The sequence below is a fragment of the Anomalospiza imberbis genome, chromosome 1, assembly GCF_031753505.1.
Source record: "Anomalospiza imberbis isolate Cuckoo-Finch-1a 21T00152 chromosome 1, ASM3175350v1, whole genome shotgun sequence".
Classification (NCBI taxonomy): domain Eukaryota; kingdom Metazoa; phylum Chordata; class Aves; order Passeriformes; family Viduidae; genus Anomalospiza; species Anomalospiza imberbis.
Genome location: NC_089681.1, coordinates 13,406,639 through 13,431,660, shown reverse-complemented (window position 1 = coordinate 13,431,660; position 25,022 = coordinate 13,406,639). Strand labels below are relative to the sequence as shown.

The window sequence follows — 25,022 nt, the reverse complement described above, 5'->3', positions numbered from 1 at the left end:
CATTGAATGAAAACGGGGAAAAAAACCCTTGAATGAATGTGGAAGCTTTTCCTCCCATAGAGTTGTGGAAGTCAATGCATGTGCATTTTGTCTCTGAGAGTTCAGCTGGGCTGTATTGAAAGGTGCTAAATAAAGCTGTTGCATTCAGAAAAGCTGTCAATTCACCTGGGTCACTGCAAGGTTGAAATTCCAATGTCAATTTTCAGGAGAAGAGTGAGGGGCACTTTCTGCAGGCAACAGAGCCACAGTCCTATTAGAGTTGGGGTCAGAGCTGTGTTTCTGTCTGGAAGCATAACAAGGTCTTTGACCAAGTTCAGAGAAGTCTTCATCAGGGCAGACTGTGATCTGCTTTGTGTGCAGGCACTGGCTTGCTTTTCCTCTCTGTCTGCATTTTGGATTGTAGGACTAAAATCTTCTTCCTTCCAGAGTGAATAAAGACCTACTTTCTGTTACTGAGGACTTTTGTTGAGAAAGGAAAAAGACACAGACCTTTTTCAAAATGAGTTATGGATTCTAGGTCAAGAATAGTGCTGGCACATGGTGTGCTACCCTGGAGAATCTCAAAAAGGGGCAGTTCCAGTAGTAGTTCAGTTGTAGTATTATATCATTCATACTGCATATACAGCCATTAATTGTTTTGCATTAGTAATATTCTCTTTCAGGTGACATTTCTTGCGTGCACTCATCTACATTTATCTCCAATTGCATAACTAGTGGGTTAGGGATAATGAATTATTTTCATGTGAAGATGAGTAGAAAATGCTGTTTATTAAAGATATTGGGATTTTAAGCACGTTTGAACCTTCTTTTATTCTCCAGTACCATTTCCTACTCAACCACCAACAACACCTTCAACACCACCTCCACCACCTACAATCCCACCTGCAAAAGAGGGTAAGTGCTACATGTGTGAGTTTATTGTAATTTTAAAGTGTTGATGCAACGTTTTTCTGCTTCTGATGGTATTTTAGACCTGTGAGGAGAAGATCTCACAAGGCATTTGCTGTAGAAACACTGTAAAGGCAGCTGGCTTAAATTTAATGAGCCAAAAATCTGACCTCATTGTTGTACTGTTAAAATTTGCTGAAAGGTTGGTTAACATATGTGACACTTCCTTTTTCCACAACTCCTAAACTATACATATTTTGCAACTGAAGCAGACAGTTTAATTATCCTAGGATAATTAAACTTCAAAAGCAGCATTATTTTTAAATATGTCTACTTTAGGTAATGTGAAAAGTATGGGCTATATTCAGACTCTCCTCTTTAAATGCAGACTTCCTTTAATTATTATTTGAAGGTGTCGTATCTCGTACCGAGGCATATAATATTGCTGTGAGACGACCATTATTGGTGGAGACTGAGGATCAAATACATCAGCTTGAAGTCTGTGGACCAAACTGATGTATAAATTGAGACTTTAACCCACAACTTCAGGGAAAAAAAACCTTGTATGTGTGTGTGTTTAGAATTGCATAGGTGCAGAAAATGAGGGGGTTTTGTTTTACAAGGAGTAATCAACAGAAAATTAAAAATACAGGTTTGTATCTTCTTGTCCTATTCTCTGGATTTAGATGAAATATGATGATGAAATATGTTGAAAAATGTAACTTTGGTTTGAGACAGTTTACTTCTGACCCCAAGCAATGGACTTGGATTTCTTTGAAGTGTTGAAGGTTCCCAGTTCCCATAAAAGAGTGAGCAACTTGTGTGAGCAAATGCACAGCTCTTGCAGGCCATTTTGCATAAGAACATGCTGGAATCAGATGAGATGGTGAAACCTGCATTGCTCCTACACAGTGCCCTTGAAGTGCATTAGACACTACAGACCCTAGGGTAACTTTATGAATGGAATATTTTCCCAGTGGGAACCTCCACAGTTGAAATTCTGTCATCTTGCTTACTGTGTCATGCTAGGAGTCTGGCACTGTATATGTGTGACTTTACTTAAAAACCTAAATAAAAATAGGAATGATAGGCCAGACTTTAAAGAACCATTGAAGTGAGTTCTGTGATTGGATCTGTTGGTGCAGACAATTCTCCCTTGCAGAGCTCAGCTGGTTCTACACCTGCACTGAAGTCAATGCCAGCAGGTCTGTTGACTAAAGCTAACATTATGAGCTAACATGTATTAACTAACATTAAACAAGGGCTTTTCATGATGGTTGCATTTTCTTAAGTGATTTTTGAGCTTTCATGAGGAGTTGAGGCATTGCTCTAATTCCAGAATTCTTGCTTTCTTCCTCAGTTTGCAAAGCAGCCAAAGCTGATCTGGCCTTCCTGGTGGATGGGTCATGGAGTATTGGAGATGACAATTTCAATAAGATAATTAACTTCCTTTATAGCACTGTGGGAGCTTTGGATAAGATTGGTCCTGATGGAACACAGGTAATCAATGTGTGCAGAGCTGGAGGGTGCATGGACTTGACAGGGTATTTTAGACTAGACCAGAAGTGAAATGAATCAAGAAGTAACTGACATCATTTCACAGTTCAGTGGAAATAAAAACTGCTCTAGGTCAGTATCTTTTTTCAATATCTTTTTATGCACACCATATGTTAAAATTCTCAATATAAAATTTGGAAGCATGAGGGCTAAGTATCATTTCAGTCTCCTCTAATTCTAATGACATTTAAATTTGTTAATGTTTTCAGTACTCACTGTAGTGTTTATTTATAAATAAACTAAAAATGGCATTGATAAGGAAAATTAAAGGTTCTGTTATTTTAAATCACATACTCTACAGAATCTACAGTGCTTGAAATAAAATTTGCAACAATTGTTCCATTTATTTATTTATTTAGAGAGGTGCTCCGGAACATATTAATGGCAATACGTTACTGTTTTAAGTGTTACCTCTATAATATGTGGTTTGGGATCTCATTGGAAATTAATTTTAACTTGTCCAAACCCTGAAGAATACTTAGTTTTTACTGTGTCTTGCTATATACCTATTTTTCCGGAAGATAGTTAATGGTGCTCCAGAAACTTTGTCACAAGTTTAAACACAATAGCTCCTTTTAAATCAGGGGCACCACTTCTGGAATATGAAGATCAATATATGCTTTGTGAGTTGTGGGAGTTTAGTGTACAGTATTGTAATAAAGGGTCTTGACTCAGTAGTGTCATATTTGACAGAGGCAATAGTTCAAAATAGATTCTTGAATCTATTACTTACTTCATTCTTGCTCCCTAGCTTAAGTTACTTATGTGCAGTTATTAATTCATGGAGACTGAATTAAGTCCCAGCAGTTCTGAGTATGAATAACTGTACACGTGTGAGCAGCTGTAACCAGGATTTTGCTTTTGGGCTCAACTGAGAGTGCTTCTGCCAAAGTGGGTATTACTGTTCTCATCCTGTTTGCTGCAAAATGAAACCAGAAAGTGTTAGATGGTTGCCAAGGTTGCAGAGAGTAAAATTGAACTTTATTTAGTGAAGGCTTTCTTAAAGAGGAAAAAAGTCTGGCTTCAATTTAAAGATGAAGCAAAGTTACAAGATAAATCCTTGTTTTAAGTGGTCAGATTCACTTACTTTTTATTTTCACAGTGGGTGGTGCTTTTGTAATGAACATCTTCTATGTGCACAGGTGGCAATAATTCAGTTTACTGATGATCCCAGGACAGAATTTAAATTGAATGCATACAAAACAAAAGAGACTCTTCTTGAAGCTATTCAGCATATAGCATACAAAGGAGGAAATACAAAAACAGGTGAGAAAGGATGTGCTTGTAATGCAGATTTTTCCCCTGCTTCTCTAAGAAGTATTTATTTCCCATTTGCTAAATGGTTTTATTAATCACTGCAAAACCAGCAGTAACATGCTGTCTCCACACTGTAGATGAAAGGCTGGGCTTTGAAATTAGAAAGTCTTTGTAATCTGTCGTTTACACACTTCGGCCCCTACTGCTGCATATTCACCCCACTGACCAACAGTGATAACAAGGATCAGGGAGGCAGGGAGAGGGGCAGGAGGGCTAAAGCAAATTAATTTGGGGGTAGTGGAAGGTGGATTGAAGAGTACTATGAAATCAGCTTGCCAAGTGAGCAGAAAAGTGATAAAGGGGAGAGGGAGGGAGGGAGCTTGCAGAGCATGTAGAAAACTGGAGAGAGTGGAGGGTCTCTTTGGATATAAGCCGGGACAGTTAAGCATCTGTGGGATGTTTAAGATTGGGATGGGGAAGGATGTTTGTTAAGGTTGCATGTTAATTAATCCCTTAAAATAGCTTTCTGATATAAAGAAATCATAGATGAGGGTTGAAAGGGTTAAAATATGTTTTAGTTGGAAACCATATGTTTTATTATTTTCAGACTGCACAGAAATTTCCTGCAGTTGTTGTATTGCAACCAGTTTCAGCATTATCAAAATAATTTCCCATTTACTACAATGTCATTCTCAGTTGTTAATGTAGACAGTGCCCTACAATCCAGAAAAGGAAAGTTTTGTTACCTCTAACCCAGCCAGCAGCTAAATACCACACAGTGCTCACTCACTGCCCATTCCTGGTGGGATGGGGAGGAGAATCAGAAAAGGGTAAATCTGTGGGCTAGACAACAGTTTCAGGATTGCAATAAAGTAAAATGCAATGATACTAATAGTAATTAAAAGGGGTATAACAAAGAGTGGGAGAGAAACCCCAAGTAAAACAGATGATACTCAGCACAGTTGTTCACCACCTGCTGACTGATGCCCAGCCCATTCCAGAGCAGGGATTGGCCCCTCCTGGCCAAGTCCTCAACTCTATACACTGGCCAGGATGTTCTATAGTATGGAGTATCCCTTTGGCCAGTTTGGGTCAGCTGTCCTGTGTACATTCTCCTCCAGTCCTCTTGTGCAGCTGCTCGGGCAGAGAGAGACACTGAAAAGTCCTTAACTCAGGGTAAGCACAGCTTAGCAACAACCAAAACATCATAATCAACATTAACCTCATATGAAGTCCAAAACTCAGCGCTGAACCAGCAGTAAAGAGGGAAATGAAGCCGATCCCAGCTGAACCCAGGACACCCACACAAATTATGTTTGTCATCTTCCCTTCTGGATTGAAAAACGGAGGGCTGAAGCCATCAGAACTTGAAACATTATGGTCAAAACCAAACTTTTTTGATCTTGATTTTAACAAATACAGAATGAACAAATTGTCAGGACTACTCAAGACACAACAGATTTCTCTTTTTATATATGTCTGACATGTGATATGAGAAGGCAATAGAAATCGGATTTATATCACAGTCAATGTCAATTTTTGTGTTGCAGGCAAAGCCATTAAACATGCACGAGAAATCTTATTTACAGGAGAGGCAGGCATGAGAAGGGGCATTCCAAAAGTTTTGGTTGTCATCACCGATGGGCGATCACAGGATGATGTGAACAAAGTCTCCAGAGAAATGCAACTAGATGGTAAATTGTGTGGTTTTAAAAACAACTCACATGTTCTTTTTTTCTCATTAATTGCATCTAAGGTAAGGTAAGGGTAGCCTTTGCTCCAGATTTTCAGTTTTAAAGAAAACAGCAATTGCTGAGAAACACAGAATATCACTAGGATATGATTAGATTCTGGATATTTTTGGTGATTAATGGAGTTATTTTTCATTTTGTCAGCAGTGCTAAAATCATGTAGTAGTTAATGAAATTGTTCCCAGAATGAAGAAGTTGGGGAATATGATCCCGAGAATTTGGATTGTCAACTATAAAGTGTAGTCTAGTGGTTATGAACAAATTGAACTATTTTGTTTTCTACACAAAAGGTCCATTGAGAATTCTTATACTGTTTCTGACCTGCTCTCATGCTACATTAATTACCTCTAGGAATTTTTTTAAAACTTCAATTTTAGAACTTTAAGCAGCCACACCATGTTGTGAGTCTAAGTGTAAGAAGTGGATTAATTGTTGTAGAAGTTTATACCAAAACCGAAAGGGCACAGTGAGCCACCTGGCACAAAAATAAAGGATGGAAGAAAAAAACTATCTTCCTTTTAATGTGAGGTGCCCTGAAGAGAAATTACATTTGTGGCTTTTATTTGCTTTTAGCTTTGGCAGCCATGAAGTTCCCAGAATAGTTCACTGATTTCTGAAACCACATGTAATTGTCCAGCTTGGCTGCCTCCTTGTTTTGTTGCTAGACACTGAGTGCAGGGGCTTCATCAATAAAGCATATGACAAAATAGTGGGTTTGCATGTCCTGTTTTAAGTAGCAGTTAAGAAAACTATGTATTTGTGAATAAATTGGAGTTTGTGTCTAAGCTGAAAAGAAAATGTTCATCTCTCAGGTAAGTCTTGCAGTTGCATTATTAGCTCCTGGACTGGGAATGGCCTCCAGAGAAGATGGTACTTTGTGAGGGTTCAGTTGCTGGGATGTGGCACACGACATCCCCTCTCCCATCTCCCCTGGAGTGTGCTGCACAGTGAGGCTGCAGATAGGTTGGAACAGGTACTGATGGGCATCTGTGATGGAGGCTGGCACAAAGAGAGGTGCTGATCTTGGATGAGACTTGAAGATATTGTTATAATGTATTAAGTCAAAGTTTTACTATGCTAAAAGCTCTGTAGAAGGTGATGTATGCCCCTGGTTCTCATCCAAACTTAAAGATAATGCTTGCCTGGAATAAATTTGTGACTGAGCCATGCTGCAACAGTATATCCATTAACTGTATTCAGCCTGATGTAGAGAGGTTTCTTCCTTCATCTCTTATGGAAAGGAAACTGTTGAAAAACTTATGGCTCTTTTGTTGCTCCTGAAACATGTAGGGTGCATTTTCCATTTGATTTAAATCCTTTAAGTCAGGCTCATATTTTGAAAAATATTAATGCTAAATAGATAGAACAGATGCAACCAGTGCAGTTAAATTGCTGATGAAATGAGAATGCATTTATTTCAGTGTTCACTCATGAGGCTGCAGTGCCTTGAAATAACATGGGGCACAGAAAAAAATCTGTAAAGAACCTGCAGGAAATTAATTTCTCTACCTTTTATTTATTCTGTACTTGACACATGGATATTTTTTTGTAATACAATACTATTAATACTGTATTACAGTATTAATACATTTAAAATTAAATTAAATTGTAAATGTATTTAAATGTATGCTAAAACTTTAAACTACTGAGTAGTCATATATCTTCAAGAAAACACTTAAAGTTTAACTAATTAAGCATAAATAGCCAGAAGAAATATTTCACAGAGAATGTCTTACTTTTATTTTAGATTACATAAGTGAATTTTCTCATGCTATAGGGTAGTAATTAAATGTCCAAGTTGGTGTTTAATCAGAAAAGGAGTCAATGGAAATACAGTTGTGTTCATATTGTATTTCTACTCTCAAAATGAATGATGCACAGTGTTCTTTTTTGTTTTACAGGTTTTACCTTTTTTGCTATTGGAGTGGCTGATGCTGACTATTCAGAGTTGGTTAATATTGGCAGCAAGCCCAGTGAAAGACATGTCTTCTTCGTGGATGACTTTGATGCCTTTACAAAGATTGAAGATGAGCTGATCACTTTTGTTTGTGAAACTGCATCAGCAAGTTAGCCATTTTGATTTGTTTGTTTCTAAAATAACTGCTAAATACTGGGGAGATTGTAACTATTAATTTTCTATTAAGACAAATTCTTGATCTTTTTGATATAATTTACTGCTGACTTTATAATGTTATTTCCGCAGAAGATTAAGGAAATGAAGGTGTTCTGACTTCAAAATAATTAATGGTTGTTTCTGTAAAGCTAGAATACAGTCACTGGTTGTCAAAAACTCATTTCAACTGTTGTTAACATTTCAGAATCATTAAAGATAATTATATTTTATTTTCGAGGTACTTTAACCCCCTGTAAGAATACTGCTAGCTACATTCATTCTTATTCAAGTCACATTGTTAATTTATTAATAGAGATCCAATCATTAATGTTTTTGTTATGAAGTAGACAGGTTGTAGCCTAAGCAAAAGCATAAAACACACACAAATCCTGAAATCTGTGAGAAAGCCACATTTCTGCCTCTTTATGAAAATTAAGGAATAGACATTCCAGAGCATCACTTAATGATTATTGGTCAGAAATTCACATGCTTTTAAGGTGTGTGCCCACAATATATTTCCTTGTGTATAAGCCAGGAAGCAGGCAGTGTGTAGTTTTATGATATGAACCATTTGTGACTGTAAGGAGTCCTTGTGCACAGGGCTGTGAGTTATCATGAGACTGTGAATTGTCAGAGCTGGTAAGTAAAAATAATGTTGTTTGTGAGCCACCAGTTCTGAGATTTTGACCATGAGCTCTGCTTTCAGTGGTTGAGAGAATGTTAAACATTGACAGTTGTCAACAGTATCATTTATTGGTCACTTGTGCATGTTTTCTAAAAGTGATCTTCAAATGCGAGTATCCTGGGGTGCCATATTTGGTTGATATGCTGCTTTGGGCTTGTTGATTTCCCAGGACACCTTTCCTGACCATTCTTCCCTGCCAAAAGAAATGTGTAAATCAGATTAACAACTATTTAAAATGTGAGCACACATCTTAGGGATTGTTCTGGTTTCTCTTGCTCATGGAAACTATAGTGGAGTTTGAAAAGGTACAGACAATGTCAGCTGCAGTACTTGAACTTGAGATGAGTTAGGCTGAAGAAGCTCACAAACAGAGAATTAGGGAACACTTGGTTAAATCCCCATATAAGACATACTTTATTTTATGCAACAGGCAACACATTTGTTACTTTTTTTCCAATAAATTTGAAATTGCTGAAGAGGTTGTGAAGGCAGGTTTATAGGGAGGATTAGACAAATTAACAGACAAGAAATCCATAAAAATATATTATATGGAGCACACAGGGAACACCCCTTAATATCTTTGCTACAACCCTTGGGGATCCTGAGAAGCATTGACAGAATGGAGTAGAAAGTGGCCAGGTTTTCCAGTCCTTCCTACACAACCTCTCCTTTTGCTGCTCTTGGGGGTAGAGTGCTGAGTTTAAGTCTAAGTGCATGGTTGTTGTGACTCAGTAGGATATCTCTTGTATTCTTAAGTATATCTTTTTTTTCCTTTTCCTTTCCAGCCTGTCCCCTGGTAGTTAAAGATGGCAATAATTTTGCAGGTACAGTATTTTTTCTGTTCATTTTTGTTTCTGATTTATGGAATCATTTTCAATACATTATTTTCACAGTATTAGGCAATACATTTCCCTTCATGCTAACGGGCAATGAAACTCTTAGATACAATTGGAGTTGTCTTTTTTTTGTATCCTCTAATGCAGTATTAATTTAAATTAATAAAATATACCTTTTAATATCTTCCAGGATTTAAAATGATGGAAATGTTTGGTTTGGTTGAAAAGGAGTTTTCAGCTGTGGAAGGGGTTTCCATGGAACCTGGTACATTTAATGTTTTCCCATGTTATAGACTGCACAAGGATGCTCTGGTATCCCAGCCTACCAAGTATGTATTCACATATAAATACTCAAAAAACACATGAAGATAATTTTCTAGGGCACGCAATCATTCATTTCAGGGACTAGTATTTTTAAGTCAGAAGAGCAGAGGTGCTAGTGTATATCTGCAATATACTGATGAACAGAAAAACTGTTTGGTGCTCTTACACTTCAATCAATTTAATTCAAAAATAACAATTGTAGGTAAAAGTAGGTAAGCCCACTGGCTATTTTGGTTTTCCCATGAGCCTGTTTCAGGCTTGTGTCTGTGTAACACCTGGCAATTTCGTGCAGGCCCATGTCTGGGCGGATTCCAGTCAGCAGCTCTTTGTCAAGGGTGCCTCTGGAATGCAGGTTGAAGTCTCACAGAGTTCAGCATGTCCTTGATACAAGGGTCAGAATGAGAGTCTGTTTCAGCTGTCCTCAGTGACTTCTACTGCAATCTATGTCCAGCCACTGGTTACAGAGGAAGGTTAACACCCTTACGTTGAAGTGAGTCTGTGTGAACCCCATCTAGTCCCATCCTGGGAGGCAGGACATCTTCCAGTCACAGGGACTGTGTCTTGGGAGGGTTATGGAGGAGGCCATGAAGAATCCCCTGACTGGACTTTTACAGTCATTCCTCAGAGAGGAAGTGATGGAAAGCCTGTTTCTTATATAAACAGTGTCTGTGTTGTGTTGGGTTCCTCTTAGTCCAGACCCCTACTCCATTTTAAGTGGCACCAGAGAGAAGCAGTAGCTCTGATGGATTACACGTGGGAAGGTTAATGAAAAAATATTCTTTAGCTAAGATAAATAAGAAAGAAAAATAGTGGGGAATTGAAGGTTTATATTAGATATCATCAGAGAGTGTGATTGTCCTGTTGTGTCTCATTTGGAGCTGTACTTCTTGGTGTTGTTTTGCATTGTCCTTGTTTTGTTTCCTCCTGAGCCTTGATGGACTGAAATGTCGAGGGATTAATATTTCTCACTTCTCTTTCCCTTTCTGCTTCTTTCTAATTTGATCTGCTGCCTTTATATGCTATTCTCTAGCTGCCACCCCAGCCCAGTCTTACTGCTTCATTAGACTTTCACTTCTTTTCATGGTTCAGAGAGCACCTTTCTCTTGATGATCCACAGGTACGTCTGAAAAATACCACTTGGCTTTGTCACTTCATCTGTGCACTGAATGCCATTAATTTTATTCTCCTTTTTGAGCTCTGTATCCCCAAACCTTGCATTTAACCCACCCTGCTTATTGAATTGGCTTTCATTCTTGTACAATGGACAAACTGTAAAGGCTTTTTTTCTTTTATCTATTGCGTTCCCCCTCTTTCTTTATGGGAAATGGGCAGTGTAACATCACATTTGATCATCTACTGACACTGTGCAGTATATATTGATAATCTATCATGTTAACTCTCTTTTCAGCATGATTCATACGATGTGCCAGAAACACTTAAAAAGGTCATATTTGGGGAAAATAAATTGTTTGAATAACTCTTGAAACTTCTTTCAGATCCCCTTACTACAATTTTAAAGAATCAGACTAATTAACATTTAACACACAGTCAGTTGTCTCAGACACCTCCAAATGTTTCACTTTGGGATTTGACAACAAAGTGTTAAATTAAACTTGAAGTGAGAAATAACAAATTTTTGGAAATTACATAAAGTACTTCTTTTATGTCATAAACTTCCTCTCTCTTCTGCATAAATTCTAGGAAACCAGATTGTATTTCAGTATGTGATCTGTTCTGACTTCACTTTCTTTTGTATTGGCTTTGAAATTTATGAACTCCATTCTCTATATTTTATAAAGCTTCCTATAACAGTCTGTCACCCCTAATTTTTATCCATTTGTAATGGTTTAATGACAAAGAACATGTCTATTGAGACTGGTTTTCCAAGCAAGTTCCATTGTCTCCTAAATCAGACAATTTCAAAGGTCTTGAGAGTGGCTATTGTTTGTTAAAAGCTTTAAATATAATTAATTTCAGCTTTACTTCTAACTGACCTCTGATTTGATCTTCAAATTTAAAAAAAAGTTAAATTTTAAGGTCAATTTTGTAAATTTCAAGGGAGACAATAACTTCTACTTTCTTCATAAGTATTTTAGCATTATCAAGTTGAGTAGATTTTATAGACACATATCACTTTTTATTCCAAAGCCATTATTTCTCTTACAGGTATTTGCATCCGGAAGGTCTCCCTTCCGATTACACCATCACGTTTCTCTTCCGGATACTGCCGGACACACCTCAGGAGCCCTTTGCTCTGTGGGAGATTTTAAATGAAGCCTATGAACCACTGGTTGGAGTTATTTTAGATAGTATGTGTTTTGTGTTTTATCAGTGATTTTAATTATACAAGTGATTAATTCTGTGTCTAGTTTTATTATTGCCAGAACAGCGACCTGAATCTGGCAGGGAGTAATCTCTAATGCATGATTCTTAGATTCAATTTAACTGAATTTGGAGTTAGAGTCAAATTTTGAGCTAACTGCTTTAAACTGGATTCCAAGCATCTCTACTAGATGCAATTTGATGTGAGGTACTCACCTGCTTTTAAGATTTCCAGTGCTTTGAATCTGATTTGATCAAATCTGTCTTGATATAAGCCAGTGGGACTGGGAGCATATGTAGAGGAAATGCAGTCTGGTGAAAAGCAGAGTTAGGACCACGGACATGAACTCTTGATGGCTCTTCATTTCTGCTTGGTTTTACTTTCACAATTGTGAAACAGGGATCATAATTTACAAGGTTTTACTGTTGAGAAGGTGAAGCTATTGTGATACCTGTTCTTGATAGCTGCCAGTTTGTCACTTTGAAATAGGTGGGAATTAGGCATTTAGCCAGCTTGAGGAAGAGTTTTTCTTGTCCAACTCTTGCAGAGAATGAATGAGAGAGTAGAACCAGGTAAACATGGGTGAGGTAGACTCAGAACTGCTAGTCCATCCTTCCTGTCAAACCAGGAAAGAGCATTTCTCTGATATAACTTGTTACTTCCAGGTCAGTGTGTTGTTTATGAATGTGTTTTACTAACATTTGAGCTGTTATCTTTGGTCTGCTTTGTTAAATGCAAATTGACTCTTTCAAATATTGTATCAGGACCTTTCTTTAATTCAGAGCCCTTCATTTTGATCTCACACAGATGGTGGAAAAACTCTGACTTTCTTTAACTATGACTACAAAGGAGATTTTCAAACTGTAACTTTTGAAGGTCCTGAAATAAGGAAGATATTTTATGGGAGTTTTCATAAGGTTAGTAATGACAATAGGGAGAAAAAGCACTCTGAATAAATCTTGTGAGTTTTTCATGTTTCAAAATCATGTTTCATGAGGTCAATTACTGCCAAAAAAAAGTGTATTTTTCATCCCCTACCTTACTGTCATATGTCTCTTTGCAGTATTAGATTAACATTAAACAAATCATAATTTTTTACAAAGCTGATGTGTTAAATTTTCATCTCATACTTTTTGCCTGTATTTAAGAGTTCGTTTAAAAATACATATCTTGAAAAGTAATTTAGAAATAAATCAGCTTTTTCTTTTTAAGATTTGGATTGGCAGTGTCATTAAAAATAAAATGTCCAGAAAAAAATCATTTTTTTATCAGTTCTAATTTTTAAATATATTTAAGAGTTATGCCATGTTGAACTTTCTTTTGTTATTTGAGAACTTTTAACATTCTTTCTGAAAGCAGGTGAAGCAACGCTGGGATTGTAGCAACTATTTGTTCTAGAGGGTAATTTTGTCATTGACTTTTTTTCCTGATGTTTGGATCCTTCCTAAACAAAACAAACAAACAAACAAAAACCCTGAGAGTTTACTCATGACAGGACAGTTGTAGCTAGTCCTCCCTACTGGGAGTGTCTCTACTGCATCAGTGAGGTACAAGAGAGTGTGATCAAGGCAGAAGAAAATAATTTAGTTGTGCTCTGCTTTCTGTAGTGCAATTGATGTGATTTGATTTTTTTCAGTGTAAAAACTTCACTATGACAGCGTTTGCTGTCAATGTATAATTTACAAACTAAATTTTACTACTTAGTTTTGGCTTCTGCAAATGGCTGGCTATAATGGCTATAATGGTGAAATCCAATGCCCTATACAAGGAATAGCCACATAAATCAAGGTTCTGTGGGCTCTGAGTGGTAAATGAACATTGTGCAGATCTTCTGTTGGGACAAATTATTCATTTATTGAATAAATTATGTAAGTTGCCAGTTTCTTTGCAGATGTTCCAGAAGTAGGAAAATAAATCAATTTCATTTTACAGTTTACAATCATAGAATAATTCAGGTTGGAAGGGACCCCTAGAGGTTATCTAGGTTATTTGCTTTGGAGTGTTCTTTGAGTTTCATTAGTAACATGGAGTTAGGATCTTATTTCAAAAAATGCCCCCCTTTTCCCACAGAAAGAGCACATGTATCTCATATGCTCCTTTGTACATTAAAGCATCTTCTCTTTTGCTCAGTTGCATGTTGTTATCAGCAAGACCACGGCCAAGATAATTATTGACTGCAAGGAAGTGGGTGAGAAGACCATTAATGCAGCAGGGAATATAAGTTCTGATGGCATAGAAGTGCTGGGGAGGATGGTGAGATCCAGGGGACCAAGAGACAATTCTGCACCGGTGAGTGGAACAGTAACAATAATTCCTAACATTTAAAATATCCTAAAAATCAACTGTTTGGGAACTCTGCAGTCAGTTTTAACTTGAAGCCAAGTGAATTTAAATAGTAAAGTTCCAGCATTTCAGAAATTCTGCAAAAGTCTGTAGTAGTTGTCAACTTGGGCAAAATCTATTTTTTATTATTTTAATAAATGAAATAATAAGATCATTATTGTTGAAATTTAATTCTCAAAAACATATGTAAACACAGTTGATGCATTCAGATATTACTTGTGTTCCAAAAATAATCGCATACAGTAATATCATGTATAACTCCTTTGCCTGGAATGATTTAAACTTTGATTTTTAAAATTTTTTGTGTTTATTTTCCATGTCTCTTATTCCCTCTGATTCTTTCTTTGCCCTTTAATTCACTGTCTGTTCACTAAAAAATTGAACTGGTTTGGCACAGGCTGTCTCCAAAAGCTCCCAACTTAGTATACCTAGCTCTTTTATAATATAAGACATTTTAAGTGTGAGAGGTCTCCCCTCTCCTCCAGTTTAAGTGCTCATTCATTCCTCTGAAATTCTCCTAGAAGCAGTAATTGATTATTCTTCCTGCATGACAACCAATGCATGTCTTTCAGTTTTGTTTTTTTTTGTTTGCGGGGTTTTGACATTTTTGTGCTTAGTAGTGTTTGCTAATTTTCCTTGAACTTTCTTGACCCTAGAATGAGTTTAGCAGAGAATGTGAACCTTGAACCAAGGATTGACTTGAATAAGAATGAGGTTTCAAAAATGCATTTACTTGTTAATATATGAAAATACTCTTGTTTAGTAAAAAATAAGCCCTCAGACTATATCTCTGTATGAAAAGAAAGAGCTTTTAGGACTCAAATTGATGGATAATAATTATATGAAGCCTGGAAAGACAATTACACAGAGAAACCTTTGTAGTCACATTCCAACAGAAACAGAAAAAGACAGACTTAGGAAATCTTGGAATTAGAGAAGCCTTTGTAAAGAAGTGGAAAGAAATGTGTCTTTTGTTAGAACGTAGGAATCTATTAAAAAAAATCAGACTGCCCACTCACTGAAAAATTTGATTTTGTTCAAATGAGCTGTAAAGCTGATGTAAGATTAGAAATGTGTAGATGAAGATGAAAATTCTTTAGTAGGGTTAAGCTGTCTTCTAGTATTATAATATATACCAAATTAGAAACAAATCAAGGAAGCACCCAAATACCATTCTCTGAAGTTTCCATTCTGCACAATTTATGTATATGGTGCAGTGCTTCTTTAAATAGTCACATTTAAGACATGAATGAGTTGGTTTCCTACTCCAAAATTTGGAGGACATCAAAGGAATCTAGTAGGAGGCAGGATAGAAGTTCTCAGAACAGCTAGTAGATTAGTAGATCTCTTAGTTTTAGAGATGCTTATTACATAAAAGTAAGCAGGCAGTTACTTTGGAACAAAATTGTGGATGTTTTGCTCTAATTGTATTCACATGGAACAGTTTAACATTCTTGGAATGTTTTTAGTGTATTTTTAAAATAAATCAATACAGAGCAGTCATTTGAGTTTTGCCAGACATTTCAATTTTGAGGAAATATAATTGTACCAGAGTTTTCTTTCCCATCAATAGATACAGTGTGCAATGGTAAAACAAACAGGCAGAGATGGATAGATAGATGATAAATAGATGATAGATAGATAGATATATGATAGATCAAAAAGGGGATTAGGCTCAAGGTGCCTAACCCTTTTAACACTCCTGAATGAGTCATCTCAGGATTAGATTGTAGCCAGAGCAATGAAACCTGACTGGGACCTGCAGCAAGTAATGTTTTCTATTCCTTCACTGGCATTTAATAAAAGCCCAACTTTAAAACATTATCTACAATTCACAGACCTTGTCGTTATTGACATTTCCTCCTCTTTGAGCCTTGTTTGCTTGCATGTATATGTACTGTTAATAGTATTGTCTAAGGTGGTCTGTTGAGAAACATTTGCAGAGCTGCAACCTGGTTAGATGAGGACTTTTCCACCTTACTGATTCCGTTTGTGAGGCTGGATATTTAGAAAGCAAAATCACTATGAATGCATAGACTTATGAATAAATGTTTAAGAGTAGCAAAGGAAGCTTTGTTTTCAGTTTTAGCTTGAGTCAGAGCAATCCACATAATGTTTTTAAAGAATACTGAGTCATCCAGCATTTGGTTGGTGAATACAGCATTTCAGAAAATGTCTGTTTGCTCTTTAATTTACACCAACATACTTTATTCCTATGGATGTCCAGATTGCCTAGTCCAGACAAAATGAATACATGTACACACCTATCTATAAATTTTGTCATTCTACCATTGTTCAGGATAACAGAATAGCTTGGGATGGACTAGGTTATTGAACAAAATGACAATACAACTTAACTTCTGAACCTAAAAACTCTACAGAACCAGCTCTGGTGTTGCTGCACCCCATTTCTGGGATGTCTGATTTGCTTAAGAGCAGTATCATGCAAATGGCCAGGTATTCTGTGTCCCAGAGCAGTGTGCTTTTATTTGCCTGCACTTTTATCTGCTGCTGCACTACTGAGGCCTCCTGGAGTTAGGAGCTTAGGGATGTGCAGCAAAGAGGGAGACTAAGTGGCTCCACGTGGAGCCAGCTTCCATTTGACACAGACATGGACACAGACTTGCTGGACTCAGGGTGGTCTCCATGGAGCCAAACTGAGAGTTCAAATGCTGCCTTCATACTGCACTTCAGCTGTCTGAGGTGTTTTGCATGGTGCCAGCTCATTGTGTCTGCATCTGTAGTACAGCAAATCTACAAACCAGCTAATCTGCTGGCAGGTGAGGAGAATGTCTATTTATATGAAAGTGTGCCTTTATTTAAAATATAATATTTGACTTTTATAAGGAAAAAAATGAGGCAAAACCAAAGGTGCACATATGTAGTTCATTTTAACAGCTTTAGAAGAAAGGCAGTTATAAGAAAATTTTAAAATTCATTCCTCTGTTCTGATCTTAAAATAATGTCACTGAAAATAATGGGAACAAACCCAGCATTCTATCTCTAGCAGTTCCTTGAATTTTTTAACATGTGGGGTTAATTTAATGGGATGTTCTGTTCCATACCATTCTCTATTCAGTATGCACATAAACAAGGCATGGAAAAAGAATAGAAATAGTAACAGAAGAAAACTTCATCTCTGTAGACCCCTTTTGTTCAGTGAGGGCTGTAAAGGAGATAATTGGTTTTACCGTTGAGTACTATTTAGTATATTGCTTCTGAGTATCTAGCAGCTACTATTTTCAGCAAATGTGTGTATTCTTGCAGATTAAATTCTTGTTCAAATCATGTTCCCAGACCTGTGATGGGAATTTTCTTTTCCGCCCAAAGTTGTCACGTGGTGACCAAACTTTTCCCCATTCTTAAGCTATCATTGCCTGGGGATAATACAGATAAGAGAGGGCATATTCTAAAGTAAAATTAAACTGAAAAAAATGAGAAATATTATTTGTGGCTCAGCTCCAGTATAAGTAATAGTCTACAGAAGACCTTGTCCCAGATAAAATATGATCAGCAGACCAGAGGGTCAAGAGGAATTATTCAGAGAAGCTAAACTCTCTTTCGCCTGACTCTTGATGTCCTTTTTGCTATAAAAAGATACTGGAAGACACCATTGGTTAAAGTAAGGAATTTAAGCAAGGAGTGGGGGAAAATTCAACAAATGCATGCAGCATTTAACCTTGAGCAGCTTTGCTCAATTCATGTAATGTATAATAGCTCAGATGAATTGGTTGGACACATGTTTGGTTGAAGCAGTGGATTTACCATTTAAGTGTGATATTTGTGGCTTGCTGCTCAAAGTCAAAAGCCTTTGTCTGATCTGAGTGCTTGAATTAAGTTGGCTTTACTTGCTGATGGCTCCATTTTGCACTGATCTTACATTTAACAGTCCTATGTTACATCACCCTTGTTTTGAAACAGCTGCAGTTACAGATGTTTGACATTATTTGTGCTACCTCATGGGCCAATCGAGACAAATGCTGTGAACTTCCTGGCTTGGTAAGAAACTTCTTTCAATAACTGTAGAATTTATCTTTTATTTTCTACTTTGTTGAGACAAATGTTGTATTGGGAATGGATGCTTAAATGTTTTCAAAAAAGCCCATCTCTGCTTGGATTACTTGTCCTATTGAAAGTCAACTAGACATATTTTTCTAAATCAGGTGGGTGCTTTTGAGTATTGTGTCTTAGACTGTGCTAAATACTGTGTCTTAGATTGATAAAATATCTAGCATTTGATGTTCTGCACATCATTCTTCTCCTATCTTAACCTTTTCATAGAGAGATGAGGAAAACTGCCCTGCCCTTCCTCATGCTTGTTCCTGTTCAGAAGCCAATAAGGGTCCCCTTGGACCTCCTGGACCACCGGTAAGGTTTTATTCAGCTTTGTAGTGAACCGTACCAAATAGACCACTGGCCACCTTTATTTCAAAACTGTGAATCTACTGCCATTGTATAACTAATAAGATTAAATTACACTTTCAAGTGCTGGTAAAGAGATAAAATTATATTCAGTTTATAATGAAGATGTTATGAATTATGTAAAGAAGGATTATGCTGAAGCAGTTGGAGTACTCTTTAGACCTGGAACCCTTTTATCTGTCTGTTTCATTAGGTACCTCATAGGTAGTGCCATTTATTTTCAAAATTTTAATCACCTCTCTCTGTCTACTCTAGCAGATGTGTATTAAATATAACTTGGAGTTTAGATTTCTGAAATGCTCAGTTTACAGAATTCTTGTCAATTAAAAATATGGAACATGACAATACCACTTGTGTAGTATGTGATGAAAGAAGACTTTTCTGTCTTAAAAGCCCTACCTAAGTAAAATATTTATTGGAAAGTAGAACTAGAACAGGTTCTTCTGAGGGTTCTTAAAGGCAGAGAGGTATCCAAGAGCTGTGAAGGGAAGAAATAATGAAATAATTTGCCTTTGTGGAAAGTTGAATTTAATTTTTAAAAAAATTTTCCAGTGAATGATGAAATGTACACTGTTACAACTTCTACATTTGTTAGTGCTGTCATTTTGATGGCACTCATTAAGAGTTTGCTGCGTAGGTGTTAAGTGCGTGTCTAAATTCCTTGTGTAACCAGTGGAACTAGATAGTCTCTTGTAGGAGACAGTTATTTAACTTCCCCTCTCTGTTAGTGTAGTATCTTAGATGGAATAAATCTCCTTTCTCTTTATTGGTTTGTGGAAACTCAGACAATGAATCAGACCAGACAATGGAGATACAGGCCCACTAAATTCTGAGAACCCAATCTTGCATCCCTGTCAGAGTCCAGGACATCCCTCTGGCTGCCTTGGCTGTCTCGAGACCCTGGCAGGGGGCTCAGGGACCTTGGCAAGAAGTCAAAAACACCTGTGGCTTCGATTTTAGCCCATGAGAGAGGTTGCCAACTCTATATGAGGAATTACAAGCTGAAAGGGTTTGAGTAGTGTAATAGGTGAATTGACACAGGGTGAAAAAGTAGAATTTTGGGGTTTTTAGAATGTGATTTGGGGTACAAGATGGAGGAATCTGGGTGTGTCCTAGCCTTTTTCTCCTTCTTCTTGTCCTCCATGTCTTGGTGTGATGGTGACACTTTTCTATTGGTTTAAGGTAGAGATTCACTGTCTAACATAGGTGGTGGGCATTGGCACAAAATCTGTAAACATGCAACACGTAGTTTTGAGTATATAACGTGGGAGTCGCCCAGGGCTTGAGAGAGACTGCCATGGCTTCTGTACTAGCCGGACCTTGGCAGGTCAGAGAGAAACTATTATAGATAAGAAAAAATAAACAACCTTGAAAACTCGACTTCATGCATTCCAGACCTCTTCTTTGGCTGCTGGGCTAGGGGAACAAGGACTTTTACGATTTCGGGGTCATTCCAAGCAAGCAAACCCTGACACATCCCAAGGCTGATTTTTATCAATTTAGGAAGGCTCTGCAATGGTCCATTATTGGTTTGGTTTAACAAGAATCCTGACTGGGAGATTTGTTGAATGGTCATGGTTTTTTTCTCTTACGACTAGATAAATATGACTGGTATCTCAGGGCTGCTTGCTGAGTGAGTTTGAGATGAGGGTCTCTTGTGAAAAGTTTGAACTGCATATTTCTCAGTTCATACTGTGTCCTGGATGTTCCAAGGGCATGTTTTTAAATGAAAGAGACAGGGAAGAAAGTAAAGGAAAATATTTTTGGTGTCAAAGTACACAAAACACATGAGATGCATGTTTAAGAACAAAATTGACTTGCACATAAGACCTACGGATAGCAGGTCCCAGCAGACATTAATCCTTCTGATAGCTCAGAGGGTAGTCTTTCTGCAAGAACTGTTCTTCAAGCTCTGGTATAAAAAGCTGGAAAGAAATTCAGGAGGAAATTCACTTAAGAGCTGCATCTTGAACAAGGAGAAATTATTCTGTTCTCCTATTTGAATATAGGTTATTAAACAAGTATGGATTAAAGTTTTCATTTCCACATTTTAGCATCCGGTTTGTGTTCTCTAAAAAATAGGATAATTCACCTTAAAATGTCACTTAAATTTAGTAGTTTGACCACATTTCACAGTAAAATGAAGAACTTTTGAAAATTATTTGATTGGAAGGATGTGTATTACTATAGTTCAAAAGATATATGGATCAGGAATTGCTAAGGCTTAACCCAGTAGTAAAATAATGTACTTCTATATATTACATTTAGGATTAACCATGTTTTGAATAGCATAGTGCCAGGCAAGAGGAAGCTTAAAATCAAGCAGAAAAATCACTGCCAAGGCAGGGAAATATGTGATTCTGGAACTCAGCCTGTTATAAGTGATTCTTTTTTGCCAGACAGTTAGATGGTAGAGCTCTGCAAAAAAAGGGGAAAAAAAAATTCCAAGGCCTATGAAAAAAGCAGAGCAAAAGGAATAAAGTCAATGTTCATGTCTGCGCCAACCAAAAGTCAGAAAGTCATATGTGCTATGTCTGGTCAGGAGTGCTCCAAATCATTAAAATGTCATGTGACTTTTCTCCAAGCCAAGGATTCTTCTGTTTCAGAGATCAGAATTCTACCATGTAGCCAGTTTTAAACATTAGGCTAAAAAAACTCCCAATAAAATGCTTCCATTTGTTTGGGACAGTAACTCAAGAAAGAATTTTTAATCTTTTAGAAAATGCATCACTTCAGGTAAGACAAAGTGTTGTTTAGAGTTAAGATTATCTGGCAATTTTCATCATGGGATATTGTTTTCATGGCTTCATTTTTGGCAGAATTTGATCCTGCTGTCTGAAGTTCCCCACACAAAGTAAAAATGAGATATCACAGAAAAATATTGCCTGCATTTGAAAGGAACACTGCAGAATAGAAGAAGGTGAAGGAGCCAAAATTGTTGAAGGATTGGAGAAGTTTAACTGCCAAAAGTATAAAAGCTTTCAGTGCTTCATAGGTTTTGACTACTAAAAAGAAATGAGGAGGTGTCTTGATAACAGTAGATTATGACCTATTTCTGGGGGAAAGCACTGGCTGCTAAGAAGTTATTCAAAATAAGGGAAGAAGGCATAACATGAATTTTTTGCCACAAAAAGAAGCACAAAAAAATTTTGAAATTAATCACACAGGCTTAGAAGTGCTGGGGAATAACCACCACAAGAAGTTTATGCAAAAAATGAGGGGGCCTCTTCTGATGCTTTCATCTTAAATAAATGTTCTTCTGGAAATTGTGCTTTTCCCAAGCAAGGTTACTGGGTTCAGAACATGGACAAGTGTACCAACTTCAACATGAATCTGAAAGCATATAATTTAATGCCTCAGCATTAGGCTATTTCTGAGCATATATTCTTAGTAAAAATGCAATCCATTTATGAGAACAAAATGGGAGAAAACTGTGATTGTGTTTATGTTAAAAAGTTGCAGTTATTATGCTGAGGAATTTTTTGATCTCGGAGTTAGGAGTAAGGCAGAGGAAGGAGAAAGGACAGCAGATTGGAATGTAGAAATATGAGTATCTAGAATTTTGCAACTGGCAATTGGAACTTGGTTCCATGGAGAACAGGGGATGAGATTTTAGGGTCAGAGCTGGCCGTGGTGGAATGAGTCGTGGCCATAGAGATGTGGGATGGAAGACAGAAGCCTGAGGGAGCTGGGAGAGATAGTGGAAAATTGTTCTGTGATCACACATGTGAAGACCATGTCATGACACCTTCATTGAAGGGCAACAGTACTATGGGATTTACAAACATTTCTGTTATTTCTCCTATTTAAAGTCTCATAGATACTGCATATAAGGACATTTTCTATCCTTACCACTTTAATTTAACTGCTGTTATTTTTGTAAGTACTTATTGTAGCCCCTAAAGGGTTCTTTTCAATTATGGTCTCTAGTTGTACAAGGTCCTTTCTGAGTACAATGAATACCTGTAAAGCTCATATTCCAAGAGATTAGGCAATATACTCAGATGGGGGAAGAGGGAAATTTATGTGAAAAAAAAGTTATTTATGCTGTCCCAGAACAGAAAGCACATGTAAATGTTGTTGCAAAGCGCATTCATGGCAGTCATCCACAGATATATGGTACTCCAGTGTTTCAGATGATACTAATAAAAAAGGCAAAAGTTGATTAATAAATGGCGAGCAGATGTAGGCATTGCTGAAGAAAGCAAAAAAGAGAAAAATGTCCAGAAGAGCATTTTACCTAAGAATAGCTCCAAATTAAACCATGGTGTAGGTCTAGTAGACTCTGGAATTATCCTTGCTGAAAACTATTCCTAAGTCATTAGAATCACAGAATTATAGAACTGTTTATGTTGGAAAAGAGCTTCAAGATGATTGAGTCCAGCCATTAACCCAGTACTGCCAAGTCTGTCACGAAACCATGTCCCCAAGTGCCACATGTACATGTTTTTTTAAACGCCTCTGGGGATGGTGACTCTACCACGTCCCTGGGCAGCCTGTTCTAAAGCTTGACAACCCTTTCTGTGAAGAAATATTTCATAATATCCAACGGAAACCTCCCATAGTTCAACTTGAGGCCACTTCCTCTCATCTTGTCACTGTTACCTGGAAGAAGAGTCTGACCCCCACCTGGCTGCAGCCTCCTTCCAGGGAGTTGTAGAGAGTGATAAGGTCTCCCCTGAGCCTCCTTTTCTCCAGGCTAAACACCCCCAGCTCCCTCAGCTGCTCCTCACCTGAGGTGTGCTCCAGACCCTTCCCCAGCTCTGTTGCCCTTCTCTGGACGTGCTCCAGCCCCTCAATGTCCTTGTAGTGAGGGGCCCAGAACTGGACACAGCACTCGAGGTGTGGCCTCACCAGTGCTGAGTACAGGGTGACAATCCCTGCCCTGGTCCTGCTGGCCACACTGTTGCTGATCCAGGCCAGAATGCTCTTGGCCTTTCTGGGAACTCAACCTTTAACAATGTGATTTTGGTGAGAACAGACAGATGTGCAGGAGGTTTCAGCAACTGGAAGGGAACCCATGGCCATGTTTCCATCCATATCATAGCTTTCAGTGTTATTTTGATTCTTATGTAGTGTGCATTCTTGGCTCTAAAAAGTAGTCACATCTGTGTTTAAATCTGTTCCTGTGTATGGCCACACTTCAGTATGTTCCCAGTTTAATTACTCCAGTGGAAGGATATCGACAGGATATTTACTGATTCTTGAACGCTGATTCAGGAACAGGAAGAATCTGTTTGGGCTTCTCTGGATTTCATTTGTTTGAGAGTTTTGGTTTTCAGTGAGTCCCGTGCTTGTGCTTTACAGGGTGGTCCAGGTGTCAGAGGTGCCAAAGGTCATCGTGGTGATCCAGGTCCAAAGGTACTTTTTATAGCACTCTGCGTTTGACAGATGCATGGGTTCTTGGTTTATCTCTGCTGCATGGAAACCTTGAAATGAATTCCAGATTGTCTCTGGCATTTTTGAGGAAAAAGCATAGTGAAATGTCATTGGCATTTGCTGTGGCTCTTTCCAAAACAATTACTTTTTCTATTTATTCCTTGATAAAAGATATAAAATTCAGAATGCTGCTTTCGCAGCATAAATATTCTTTTTTTTAAGTACTTATAAAGAAACCAGACAGTTTTAAATTGAACCCTAACTGCTCAATCATGTTAACTCATATTTCAGATGGTTTTGAATCTATTGGTATTTAATTCTTCAAACAGAAGCTGCCTTTGTCCATATGATAAGAGTTTAACTTATGTCCTGTGCTACTTTAGGGACCAGATGGACCTCGAGGTGAAATTGGTGTTCCTGGACCACAGGGACCTCCAGGACCACAAGGACCCAGTGGACTTTCTATTCAAGGGCTTCCAGTGAGACTTAAAAAATCAATAGGCCTTTTTCTGTGATCTTTTAAACAGCAAATAGCTTAGACTAGACTGAAATAGCTTTTGGTGTTGTGATCAGAATCTGAATTTCAATATTTGAGGTGAAATCACAGATGTGGGTTTGACCTCTAATGAATGTGTGTTTGATGCCAAAATTTCTGGTTTTTTATTTTGAACGGAATTTTCAGTCAGCTGAAAGTATTTGATTGCAGGTTGAATATGACCTGGGTATTAGCATCCAAGCCTGGAGTCAAATGAAAATAAATTGCAGTGGGGGTTGTGACATGGCACTAGACCAAAATGTTAATATTTTCTCTTTTTTCTGGCTGTACTGCTCATCACAGATCAGTTCTGACTTGAAAGATGTACCCAAGCAAGAACACCATATTCTCTGCCAAAATTAAGCAATAATATTCATTCATAATAAAATCAATCATCAGAGGAAGTGATTAGACCTGGAGTTTGCAAGGCTGTTGTGAAATAAGTCACAGAATTTCATCATAAATGAGCATTGTTAGAATAATAAGCCAGTAGCACTTATCTTGTTTCATACACCTCTCCAGTAGATGGGTACAGACAAGCCTAGAAAAGTAGTCATATATATTTTTTTTTCTGCTAGTTTTTTTTCCAAATTTACTACATTATATTAA

At 37.4% G+C, this 25,022-nt stretch overlaps 1 protein-coding gene across 5 annotated transcripts in view; it reads left to right on the top strand.

Moving 5' to 3' along the window:
* The window catches only part of COL14A1 (collagen type XIV alpha 1 chain), a 113,628-nt gene that overhangs the window by 66,995 nt on the left and 21,611 nt on the right, over positions 1 to 25,022 (top strand). For all 5 annotated transcript variants that reach the window (XM_068182136.1, XM_068182131.1, XM_068182159.1 and 2 more), the window contains 14 exons: positions 820 to 894; positions 2,249 to 2,388; positions 3,588 to 3,711; positions 5,253 to 5,396; positions 7,355 to 7,519; positions 9,037 to 9,075; positions 9,278 to 9,416; positions 11,578 to 11,720; positions 12,542 to 12,651; positions 13,865 to 14,023; positions 17,999 to 18,076; positions 18,359 to 18,445; positions 23,807 to 23,860; positions 24,262 to 24,357. In XM_068182136.1, coding sequence (XP_068038237.1) covers positions 820 to 894; positions 2,249 to 2,388; positions 3,588 to 3,711; positions 5,253 to 5,396; positions 7,355 to 7,519; positions 9,037 to 9,075; positions 9,278 to 9,416; positions 11,578 to 11,720; positions 12,542 to 12,651; positions 13,865 to 14,023; positions 17,999 to 18,076; positions 18,359 to 18,445; positions 23,807 to 23,860; positions 24,262 to 24,357 — 1,553 coding nt within the window. The remainder of the gene's footprint in view (positions 1 to 819; positions 895 to 2,248; positions 2,389 to 3,587; positions 3,712 to 5,252; positions 5,397 to 7,354; positions 7,520 to 9,036; positions 9,076 to 9,277; positions 9,417 to 11,577; positions 11,721 to 12,541; positions 12,652 to 13,864; positions 14,024 to 17,998; positions 18,077 to 18,358; positions 18,446 to 23,806; positions 23,861 to 24,261; positions 24,358 to 25,022) is intronic.